At 43.4% G+C, this 12,425-nt stretch overlaps 1 protein-coding gene across 8 annotated transcripts; it reads right to left on the bottom strand.

The window, feature by feature from the left end:
- Positions 1-845: 845 nt before the first annotated feature.
- FIGNL1 (fidgetin like 1) lies at positions 846-7,169 on the bottom strand. Of its 8 annotated transcripts, none has more exons than XM_029589730.1 (4): positions 7,047-7,169; positions 6,552-6,658; positions 4,644-4,785; positions 846-4,429 (listed from the first exon to the last, which is right to left on the bottom strand). In XM_029589730.1, the coding sequence occupies exons 3-4, from the start codon at positions 4,766-4,768 to the stop codon at positions 2,359-2,361; spliced, it is 2,196 nt and encodes a 731-aa protein (XP_029445590.1). In that variant the 5' UTR covers positions 4,769-4,785; positions 6,552-6,658; positions 7,047-7,169; the 3' UTR covers positions 846-2,358. The 8 variants fall into 8 exon arrangements, with proteins under 8 accessions (XP_029445590.1, XP_029445591.1, XP_029445592.1 ...); XM_029589731.1 differs by having other exon boundaries at positions 7,016-7,128; XM_029589732.1 differs by lacking the exon at positions 7,047-7,169 and adding an exon at positions 6,892-6,910.
- Between the last annotated feature and the right edge of the window lie 5,256 nt (positions 7,170-12,425).

Genomic DNA, 12,425 nt, shown 5'->3' with positions numbered 1-12,425 from the left:
GGTTTAATGAGTAAGAATTATCATGCTCGAGGAGAGGGATGGGGGGGTGGGGAGGGAGGGGTAATTGGGTCATTGTTGACATGTAACCCATCAGTGAATTGGGGCGTTAACATGATTGTAAGGAGATCAATATTGTTCTTTGGTTTTATACATGTTACCACGCATAGATGTCATTGTTGACGATGATTCTTGTACTTTTTGAAAACCTAATAAAGTTTAAATAATAAAAAAAAAAATGAAGTCAGTTGATGAGTCGCACAAACCCATGGCAGGATATCTTTAAAAATGCTCAGTGACCTCCTTGAGAGTTCAATTGAACTAATCTGTTTTCCTACAGGAAACTAGGGTAAAAACAGAAAGGGATTTAAATGATGGGGGGAACATGAAAAACATGCGAGCCAGGGCTCATGGAGTGCTCTATCTGTGGCAGACATTTGAATGAAATTGGATAAACAATTCAAACGTTACTAAAAGGTGGGGGAACAGAGCAACAGGGTGATCTTGTAAAGCTTGCTTCCCCATAGATAACTAGGCTAAAAGGTTAAACTATATCACCTGCCCTCTTCATCATTCAGCAAACCTAAAGGATTGAGATTTCTGCAATTACTTCCCCACAGCTCTTGGAAACACCAGTGAACAGAGCCATTTGGTATATTTTAGATGAAATGTGTAAAGACTATGAACATTTATGGCAATATTATATTAAAGTAACCCCCTTTGCTGCTAAAGGAAAAGACAAAGAAGGACCCCAAAAATACCCAGTTTTGTTGAACTTCTTTTTAGTTTATGAAATTCAGCCCAAGTCAACCCCACTGCGTCCTTGCAGCCAATCAGAAAACCATTAGGAAGGAAAACTTGGGACTGGAATCAGCCCCGTGGCATTTATTTTTAACAGTATAAATATAAAAATAAAGTCACCTGCTAACTAGCAAAGAAAACCATCTGTCAGTCTTAGCCTGCATGGTACATATTAATACAATAAGACAGACTTTAACATATCCAGCAATCAACATCCTGGGAAATGGTCCAAAAATTACATTATAATTAAGCCTGTGTTAACCTGTGCCAATGTAGCTTTATTGGTCAGTTTAAGAAATGATCAGTTTGCAAATTCTTAGGCAATATTATTTGATGCTGTCAAAATAGAAATATTATGTAGGCAAATGTACCGGTATGTCTACTTTACTATTTTATATAATAAGGAGATCCTTGTTAACTGACCTCACGTCCTATGCAATTGTTACAATGTCCTGGCTTTTCTTTGTTTTGTATTTCACTTTTTTGTTCCCAAGAATGGCTGGATTTATGGCCAAGGCAAGAAAAGTTGAACTATGAATTAACTAATACTTTAAAGTAACAGTATGGTAAAAGAAAGCAATAGCTCAAAACCCTGAATGATTCTTTCAGGCGCTGACAAGACAACAGGCAAGCACTGATTAATGTCCATTGCAAAAAGAATCTTTCATTGTTACAATGCAGACTCACTGTACAGCACCTGAATATGCAAGAATATGATTTTTAACCTGAATACCTGGAAGATATAAGCTGTAAATCATGAAGCAGCCTCATTTTGGCAACCTGCAGGTCTGAAATTTTACAAACTGACTTTTACTGCTTGATGCCCACTGAAAGACAAGTTGAAAACCCTCCCACCCCCACAAACAAAAAAAAAATGTCCATTGAAATGCACTATAATTACATAGGTGTCCTAGAGTTTATAAAAAAATTGTCAAAGACAAAAATGATTAGTAAATTTGGTTTCTAAGAAAGATCCTTATAAAAATGGATCAAATGTAAATAGAAATCTTCTCTTAAAACTAGAGAAATGTTCAATATATGTTTAGTATGTACTACAAAAGAAAAGGCATTCAGGGAGAGCTGTTAGCCAAGATAAACTTTCAGCCACTTCTCAAACATGGTACTTTACTGCTTTAGGGCTGCCCATTCTGCTTCCCAACTCTCACCTGACAATGTAATTGTGGAGCATGCAGTACAGCACCACTAGCTGTAAAGGCCACCAAGCTTCAAATGATTAGGTATGATTTTTCTACATTTTTTTAAAAATGATTTTGTAGTGCAGACAATGATCTACCATAATGAACAGTTCTTTTGTTCCCAAAGCTTAACAAAAAAAAGCATGAAATTTATTTAGCAATCAACAATTCCTCTAAAAACAGCAGTAGGAACTTCACTGGTCCATCACAGTGACAGGCAAGGCACAAGACTTTTTTTTTTAATCTCTGCAGCCTCTGTACTAGAAACAAAACAGGTATTAACGCCTAAGGGGAAGAGTTTTCAAGCCCTTGCCGAAAACTTCCTTCTGGAGGGAGGCTCACTGGAGTCTGACTTCACCTCTTATCATCTGCCACAACCAAACGTTTTGTTCCAGGTTTCATACAGCTCTAGATCTTTCTCAGATACACTAGGGCGCACAGTTAGCAAAGCATTTTGAAAGTCAACGTAAGCAATAGGCCGGACTTGGTCAGCGGTGATGGTTGAGATGTCTGTAATCTGAATGCTGCGGATGGGTCCCAGAGCAGCTTCTCGACAAAGTTGAGTCATGTCTGCCCCAGAGAAGCCAGGTGTCTGCTGAACAATGATCTGTATTTCATCTTCACTGAGGCAACGGTGCTCCTTGGACATCAGATTCACCACTATTTGCTTTCTGGCAGAAGCCTCTGGTAAAGGGATATACAATCTTTTCACCAGCCTCCTTCGAGCGGCTTCATCAATCTCCTGTGGACGGTTAGTGGCACCCACCACTAGAATGCGGTCTTCAGATGACGTGGTTGCTCCATCCAACTGCACTAGAAACTCTGTTTTTATTCTTCTCGAACTTTCGTGCTCCCCTTCCCCTCTCTGAGACAAAAGGGAGTCAATCTCATCAATGAATATGACAGCTGGCTGATGGCATCGTGCCACAGAAAACAGAGCACGGACCATCTTTTCCCCTTCACCTACCCACTTGGAAGTCAGAGAAGAGGCACTGATGCTGAAGAAGGTGGCCCCAGATTGACATGCAATGCACTTGCCTATAAGGGTTTTTCCTGTCCCAGGAGGGCCAAAGAGGAGAATTCCTTTAGGGGGACCACGCAACCCTGTAAAGATATCTGGTCGCAACATAGGCCACACTACAATCTCTCTGATAGTTTCTTTGGCAAATTCTAATCCAGCAATGTCATCCCAGTTTACTGGGGGTCCATGGTCCATGATCTCACTTTTGATGAGTTCAATCATCTTTGGTTCAAAGTTCTTTAAACGCTCATCCATGGGCTGTGCTGAATCTGCAGGTTTTCCCCCATGAGATTTAGTCTGCATTCCTCCATTTTCATCACAACCATCTTGTTTTGGCACTGGAAGGACAAATTTACCATGCAGTCCTCGAGACCTGGCAGCACCCAAGGATTTTTTTACACTACCATATGCTGGAGTAATTGCTCGATGGGGCTGGTTGTGATATTTTTTCTGCTGATCTACCCATAACTGCTCTTTTGCAGTTTTAAACACCGAAGAGCTTTCTTTGTCTCCATTTCCCACAAACTGCTGCGCTTCATAGTTAATTAAGGGTTTTACGTGGTTGGGACTGGAAACCATTTCGGCGCTGGCATCATAAAAATTCTTTCGCTTCCCTACATGCATGAATCCTGCAGTAAGCGATGGCCGATTGGCCGAAAAAGAGTTTTGCCCCAGGCCAAACTGACCTGATGTTTTGGGAGAGTTATTGCCTGGAGCTTCGTTACGGCCAAACAATTGAATTGCACCAAAACCACTGTTGCCAGGCAGTCCATTTGGAGGTATAGAAGACAAATGAAAAGTGTCAGTAGGCCTAGTCACTTCAGGAGAGGCACTGTTCATAACTGGTTTCAACGGTGCACTGCAGCCTGAGACATCTGCTTTCTGATTTTCTGATGAACCAAGCTGGTGCTCCCCATCTGCAGAACTGTGACAGGTATTAATCTTTGTAAGGTTGGCATTACCATTGTTACTGACCTCATTACCAATTACTATAGAGGTATCCGCAGGTGCCAACTGAGAATTTTTCCCCCTTTTGCCTGCCTGCATCATCTCCTGCACACGCTTTAATTTTAAAATGCTCTCAGTTGTCAAGGATGACTGCCATTTTTCACTGTCATTTCGCTGGTATTTTGCCAGAGTCAGGATGCTGTCTGCATAGTTATTTAAGCCGGTTCCTGCCTTGTCAGAGTCAACAATCGCAGAATATTTCTCTGCATATTTCTTGAACAAGCTGCCTGCTACCACTTCAGAGATCCCTGAGCTGGCCCAGGCATACTGAATCTGCAAGAGATTTGCACGGTGAACTTCTGCCTTCTGTCCTGGAGAGCAGGTGTCAGACGTGCAAGCAAAATAATTCTTCTGCCACTCAGTCAGATGAACCAAATCTGTACTAAGTGTCTGCATTCTGGGAAGTCTACATCAAATCGGGAAGAAAAAAATAAATTATTTTAAAATCTGTGTTAAAAAATTTAAGTACTGATGATGAATACATCATTGGGTACTTAAAAAAGCCACAATTGCATTGGGTACTTTAAAAAAAACCCAAAAAACCCCACATCATAACTGTCAGGATGCTGAAATGGGCACTGAGACCAGCAGAGCATGCAGACACTGCAGAGGCAACCTACTTGTCTGTAGTGGAGGGAACATGACTGCCACCACTGTGGCAACCTCTGCTGGCCAAAGAGCAATACTGGGGTATAGTCTCAGAGACTTCCTTCCAGTCTTCAGGCCAGAGTAGGTTTCTGGGCATGCTGTCTGGGGTGGGCGCTATACAAAAAACAAGAAGAAAATAATTCAAATGAAAAAATGTACAATGTGTACAAGTCACATCTCCACAGCATTCACAACCCAATTAGCACAGAGAGATTTCATACTCTGTGCACTAATAATTAGCCTAGAGAGATAGAGAGACAGACCATCCACATAAAATTAATATTTTCAAGCTTTCAATTCTGAAGAATAATTTTATAGCACTGGTGCCATGGCCTCAGCATCATTATTTACCTCTGGGAAAAAGGAAACAAATCAAATATCAAATTCAGCACTCTGGTATTTCACGTTAATTATGTTTTGTGGTCTCCACTATGCGTATATTTTGGTCAAAAGTAAACCTTCCAAACACAAAACGGGCATCTTAGTGTTCCTGACTGGAAAAAAGCCAGTTAATATCTTGCCATAGGATGGTGCTTCACTCCATCTAAAAAGCATTTACATGCTTAAAATTGGGTTTTACGCATGTAAATAAAGTAGACTTTTGAAAATTGCTAGAATATATGCCATTTAATAATCCATAGGATATTCATGTATTAGTGTACTTTATGCAAGCAAATGGCTTTTTAAAATTGTTACGATAGTATGTTACATTTACATTTGTAACGCCTTTCAAAATTACTTCTGTTTTCAACCTATTAATTAATCTGGCTACAGAAAAATCTTCGGTGGAGGTGAGGTAGGAATTTTAGACCAGGAGGCTGGAAAGGCAAAAAAGGCAGCAATTAGTTTGAAGGAAAGAAGAAGAACAGCACAGTCAAGACTTACAGAGATGGAAAGAAAAAAAAAGTATAGAAACACATGAGACATACATACAGGTGGGAGGAGAGGAAGAAAAACAGAGACGCACAGGGAAGACAGAAGAGCAGAAGTACACAAAGAAAAAAAGCAGACACGCACAGGGATGTAAAAGGGAGAAAAGCAGAAACACTGGGTGGGAGGGGAAGAGAAAAACAGACACAAAGAAGAGAGGAGAAAGAAGAGCCAGGGAGGGGTGGGAGAAACAAGACCAGGAAACAGAGAGGCTAAATGTTTGCACAAAGTAAAATGAAAACATATGAAAAATGCCTCTCCTCTGACAAAACTGCTAGAAGAGAAATGCAATAAAGTTAGGGCTAAGTCATCATCCCATGCAGAGCAGGGAATAGACAAGAAGGGGCAGACATCACCAGATGGGATAGTCTGCATGGGACTGGCAAGAACGAGCACCCAGAGTTTTGAACAGGTGAAAGAGGCGCATCCCAGCTGGGAAGGGGAGGGAGTAGGAACCTGAGAGAACTTTTGGGGGAAGGGAGGGAGCTGACCTTGTTAATGTTTTACAACTTGATAATTTGGTCTGCAGAAGCTAGGGCCCTCCTGAAGGCTTGTTCATGCCCCTGATCTAACCTATGTGTATGCTTTTTTCTATTTTCTTCATTTGGATCCACCTTCCAGTTTCTGAAATGTCTTTTTGGCTTTAATAGCCTCTTTCACCTCACCACTTAACCATAGCCAGTCGTATGGTCTTCTTTCTACCTTTTTTAATGCTTGGAAAACATTTCGTCTGGACTTCCCAGATGATACACATTCACTTCACGGGATTCTACAGGTAGCATGACTGGTCAAAGGTCAAAACAGGTGAATCCCAGGTTATTGCAACAGCCCCCGTAGGAGCCAATTCAAACTGAGCGAAAGCCCAAAAGGAGCAAGAGGAAACTGATAGACCGAAATCAAACCACGTGAAGCAGTTCAAAGAATTCCTAATATAATTTAACACCACTTACATTTCAGTTTCTCAAGGCGTTTACTATAACCATTCAGAGCAAACTGTGTTCTGTCATTGCTACTCAGGAACTGATGGGGGAGCGGAGAAATTGTCTAATTTTTGTACCTGGGGGAAAAATATCCAAAATGTAATTAAATTTAAGTCAAACGAGGCGAGCTGTCCCGCTGTCAAATATCAGGTAGAAGAGTTCCTGATTTTTTTTTTTACATCATGTTGGGAAAGGGAAGGACAATTATTTTGTTTCCTGTCTCATGGAACCGTTAGTTTGGGGGTGGCTGAGAGTGGGAGGAGAGGGAGCGAAGCCATAATCCCAGGCCGGGAGCCCCCCACCCCCATACCAAGAAGAGCGGCATCCTCAAGGCTCTAAAGTACACACGCTCGGATTTTCCCAACCTGCGTCTCATTTTTCAAGCTCTTCCCCCCCCCACATCCCACCGCATGCGTAAATAAACAGCCCCTCACCGTCACCGGGGGAGCAAAGAAAACACCTTACTCGGGTCTCTTTTAACCGCATTCATTCCGGCGACGCTCAGTGACGTCAACACGCTGCGCCGGCCAGGGAGCCCCGACTGGCGCGGCACGCTGACGTCAAGGAATCGCAGCCCTTGGACCTTTCGGGCGGAAGGAAGCGTCGGACACCTTGCTTTGCTTTTTAAACTATATCGGCTGTTTTTCTTTTCTGCCGATTAATCTGTATATTACTTTTTTGGCGACACGTGTACAATTATCATGACAATAAAGTTGTATGAATCTGACTCCCTCTCTCTGACCCTAATCCTGCTGCGCCTATCCCAGGAACGATGCACCGCAACCTTTCCTGACTAGCGAGCAAGCAAGGTTTGTGTTTTGGAACATGGGTGGGCTTAGATAAATAACTTGAGCGTGGTAAGAAATATTTAATCGTCTTTGTCGCGGCTATTATTATTATTATTTTTTTTTTTATTTAATGACTATACGGTATCGGGATGTGAATGGGTACATCGCTATTTAGATAGGAAGAAGCTGGGATGAGGCAGCGTAGCTGAGTGGGGCCGATCGACTGTAGGAGGGAGGTTCGATGCGCTAGCGAAGGACTAGTGATGGCAGAAGATGCTGTGAGAGCAGAGGGATTGGGAGCAGCTCTGAGCGCTGGCTCCTGGGGTTTGAACCGGTGCTCGGCTCTTGCGTTCAGGAAGATGGAAAGAAGAGAGCTCTGTAACCGGCGGCCTGTGGTTGCCATGGGACCGTGGAGCCCGAGCATGCGCATTGGGGCTTTATAAGTGCCCGAGACACTGAAGCTCGCTTGATAAGGACACTGTCAGTGAAGCCGTTCTTGCTGATCCTTCCTTAAAATACGTAGGTGCATGTTGGAATTCAATATTTACATTTTTTTTTTTAATAAAAAAGATCTCTGGACGTCCAAGTTTGGAAATATTCCCATGTGTGGCATATATAAATGAGACATTTTTCCTATTGACTGTATTCTGCTATAATGTTTCCATCTATTTATATATAAATACCCTTTAGCAATGACCTCTGACACAGGCAATTTCGAGGGTATAGAGAACTTCCCCAACAAATTACTCATGCTCAAAATTGACTTAAAACAAGTAAATAGTTAATAGTGACAAATTATATCACAGTTTACAAAAGTCAACAGATAAAGAGAGATGGAAACGAAGGCCTGCTTATCTAAGGAAAGGGACCTTTGTTTTCAGTTTTTATTTTATTTTGCGCATGGTAGGCTGCAGGGTAGTTTTGCTCATTTTTTGTTGTAGGCCATCATATCCATATAGAACTCTTCTCTGTTTCAAAGAGATGAGTTGCCAGGTTTGATCTCTCAGACCTTGAAGACCCTCAGAGTGGCTGGGCCTAACTCCTTGGGAAGGCAGAAGAAGGATCCTATTTTCGTCATACTGCACAAGGCTTCTGGTTTCTTTCCCCTCCTGGATGCAATTCAGGAGTTGATTGATCTGGAATGAAGTGTGCCACAGGCGTCTTTTAAAAGGGGAAACGTCTTGGTGAGTTTATACCCCTTGGATCCGTGGGCCAGACAGCAGTTGCGTTTCCCTAGGGTGGATGCCGTAGTATGTTCTGTCAAAAAACGTACCACCATCCTGGTAGAGAGATGTGGTACTTGGTACGCACAGCCGCTGGAAGAGCTGCTTCAGTTATTGCGGCCAAGCAGCAGCTGTGGCTGCACAACAGGTCTGTAGATACTATTTCAAAGTTCAATCTTACTAAGTTGCTTTTCAAATGTTTGCTTTTGTTTGGTAGTGATTTGGGGGAAAATGGCACGTAAATGGGGAAAGACCCAGGTCCCTTGATTGCCAGAAGATAAGGCACCCATTGCCCAATCTTTTTGGGCAACGGGCTGCTCTTGAGACTACCGGCGTTTTTGAGCTATACAGGGGAGGTTCTTCCCAGAGATTCCAACCCTTCTGCAAGTCTCAGTCCTTTCACTCCCGTGGATTTGAAAGGATGAGGGCTCCAGCAGTGGAGCCCCTAGGGTCTTCCCAATGAAGGTTTGCAGGCTCACCTGGTGGTGTAGGAGATAGGTGGTCAGCCATCCCGGTTTTATCACATGTGGGTCCAGATTACTTCGGATCAATGGGTTCTCAAAGTGATTTAGGATGGGTATGCTCTAGAATGTCTTCACATTCTTCTGGATGCTGTCATGGTCTCTCCATGCAAGTCCCTTCGGAAGGGAATGGAAATGTAAGTGACATTACAATGGCTGGTGGATCTGGAAGTGGTGATTCCGTTCCCAAATTGCAGCAAAATACAGGCCATTTTTCCATTTATTTGGTCATGCTCAAGAAGGAAGGGTCGTTTCAGCCTTTACTAGATTTCAAGGGCGTCAACTGACATTTACAAGCAGGGGAGTACCTCACATCTCTGGCACGCATTGCTCTTCTGATAGAGTCCGCAGTCGCAGAACTATGCAGTGAGGCTGCTTCTTCCATTAGAGGTGAGATTCCACTTGATCCGCGTGTAACCACCAGCCCATCTCAGGAAGAGAATTTCGCTGACAACGTCAAATTGGTTGGTATTCGTGATAGATGCAAGCCCCGGGGCTGGGGTGGGTTCACTGTCAGGAGTTGGTGATGCAAGGGCACTGGAATGCAGCAGAGCAGCAGTGGAACATCAACAGATTGGAGGCATGAGCTGTTCAGTTGGCATGCCTGGAGTTTGCTGAGTAGCTAGAGGCTCAGATAGCCTGGATGACATTTAGTAATGTGCTGACAGTGGCTTACATCAATCATCAGGGTGGAACCAAGAGTCAACAGGGTGGAACCAAGAGTCAACAGATGTCGGAGGAGACAGATGTACTCATGGTTTGGGCGGAGCAGCATTTCCTAAGCATATCCACTTCTCACATTGCCAGAAAGGATGATATCAGAGCCCATTTCCTTAGCAGGAGAAACTTGGACCCACAAGAATGGGAGCTGACAGATGAGGCCTTTCAGCTCCTGGTGAACCACTGGGGCCTACCGGACCTATTGGCGAACTTCAACAATGCAAATGTTCTATGCTTCTTTAGTCACAGGCGAAACCCAAAAGCGATGGACATTGACGTACTTGTTCAAGAATGGCCACGCGATGCCCTTCTGTATGCGTTTCCGCTCTATACTCTGATAGGCAGGCTGATCCAGAAGAGTGCAAGTCAAACCAACTCTGTCCTTTTAGTGACTCTGGATTGGGCTCGAAGACTATGGTGCACCGATTTCCAGAGATTTCTGGTGGGCACTCCCCTCAGGCTACCCTCTTGGATGGATCTGTTACGTTGGGGGCCCATTCTGCACAAGGATCTGGGCAATTCTCTCTTACGGTTTGGTCATTGAAAGGGATCGGTTGTTGAAGCATGGGGTTTTTTTCTACGGTAATTTCCACTCTTCTTTGGGCCTGGAAATTTTCTACTTCTCTAGCCTATGTTACAGTTTGAAGGGTCTTTGAGGCCTGGTGTTCTGAACGAAGTACTCAACCGCTCAAGATGGATATTCCTGTGATTTTGGAATTTTTACTGGACTGCTTGCTTAAGGGTTTGGCCCTCAACACCTTGAAGGTTCAATTTTCAGCATTGGCTTCTTATAGGGGGAGAGTCAATGGAGGGCATTTGTCTTACCATCTGGATGTGTTCCGTTTCTTACAGGGAGTTAAGCATTTTCGACCCTCATTGCGGCTTCCGGTGCCTCTGTGGGACCTTAACTTGGTACTCGTGTTTTTGGCAGGTCCGACTTTTTGACCGCAGCTTTCTCTTTCTTTGTGGCTGCTTACTTTGAAGACAGTTTTTCTGGTAGCAGTCTGTTCGGTATGTCGGGTCTCTGAGCTGCAGGTACCTTCATGCCGTGAGCCTTTTCTCCATATGACTTCGGGTGTGGTTCAACTTTGGACTGTGCCCTTCTTTTTGCCCAAAATGATTTCGGAGTTTCTTTTGAAAACTCATTGGACTCAAATCTATTGAGGTTGGTTTAACCTCATATCCCACTATTGTTTGTAGATAATCCGCAGTGGTAATAAGTCTTCTATCATTTGGACCCAATCATGACTCGATGAAATTGAACCTTTTCAAGAATAGAGACCAGATATCCGTTGGTGTAGCGCAAGGCGCAATGAAATGGTTCAATTTCATCGAGTCCTGATTGGGTCTGAATGATACAAGACTTATTACCACTGTGGATTATCTACAAACAATAGTGGGATATGAGGTTAAACCAACCTCAATAGATTTGAGTTCAATGAGTGTTTAAGCCCCTGAGGCAGCAGCTGTGAAAGCTGCGAAACTCGGCCTGAGTCGGGCATTTTATTTCACATACATTTCTACTCCAATAAAGTTTTGAAAAAGACCCAGGCATCTATCCTTTTTGTTTTCCTAACAGCTTTTCTAGATCGCCTACCTTCGTGTTTCTTGGGAGTTTCTTTTGAATCAGTCCATTTCTCTGCCTGCCTGAACAGGGATAGAGATGAAGCTGAGTACTGTCTTTTGTGTTGCTTGGATGTCAAGCAGCATTTACTATGATTCTTGGAGATGACTAAGGCTGTTCGGAAGTCTGTTCACCTGTTTGTGCTCCATGGTGAAGGTAAGCAGGGAGCTCCGGCGACGTGGGCAGTGATTGCCAACTGGGTTAAGGAAGTCATTATGGCAGCCTATGTGACTCTGAGGTTGCCTTTCCGAAACAGATTAGACCGTATTCCACAAGGGCTCAGACTGTATTATGGGCGGAACTTCGTTTGTTGTCACCTGTTGAAATTTGCTGAGTGGCAACATGGTCATCTTTGTACACCTTTCCAAGCATTACCGCTTGGATGTTGGGGCTAGGGAGGACATCGCCTTTGTGCGGGTGGTACTGATTGGACTGCTGGCAGCTTCCCACACTTTTCAAGCTTAGCTTTGGTACATCCCACTTATTGGGATTGACCGGCCCGAATGCTAAGGAAGGAGAAATGATTATTTAGCTGATAATTTCCTTTCCTTTAGTAAGAGCAGATCCGCCCTCGACTGCCGATGTTTGAATTTATGATTGGCCTTTCTTCGGGCGAACCATGCAGAGTATGATTTCTGCTCTTTGTTGAAAACTGGTAAGTGGCTGCTTTAGCGTTTAGTTTGCTAGATATCTTCCTTCTTTTAGCTGAGCTCAGTGTTCCTGTTGATTGAGAAACATGAATGGTTGGCTTTTGCTAATAATGTTCAAGTATAATCAGTTTTGTCCACATTTTGGCTTTTCCAGAGAATACTAGCAGGCTAATGTCAAGGCGGGACTGTATAGCTGTGACATAAGCTTTTGCTCCATCTCCATCTGCTGGCATAGAGGCATAACCCACTCATTGGGATTGACCTGGCCTTACTAAAGGAAAGGAAATTATCAGGTAAGTAGTAATTTCTCCTTGCTCA

Source organism: Rhinatrema bivittatum, chromosome 2 (assembly GCF_901001135.1).
Source record: "Rhinatrema bivittatum chromosome 2, aRhiBiv1.1, whole genome shotgun sequence".
Lineage (NCBI taxonomy): Eukaryota > Metazoa > Chordata > Amphibia > Gymnophiona > Rhinatrematidae > Rhinatrema > Rhinatrema bivittatum.
The sequence above is the reverse complement of the archived record's forward strand: the minus strand, read 5'-3'. Positions and strand labels throughout refer to the sequence as shown.

Coding starts and splice junctions, on each gene's coding strand:
- FIGNL1 (XM_029589730.1), bottom strand. CDS start 4,768: ATGCCCAGAAACCTACTCTGGCCTGAAGACTGGAAGGAAGTCTCTGAG. Junction 4,430..4,643: donor GTTCCCTCCACTACAGACAA/GTAGGTTGCCTC, acceptor GATTTGATGTAG/ACTTCCCAGAATGCAGACAC.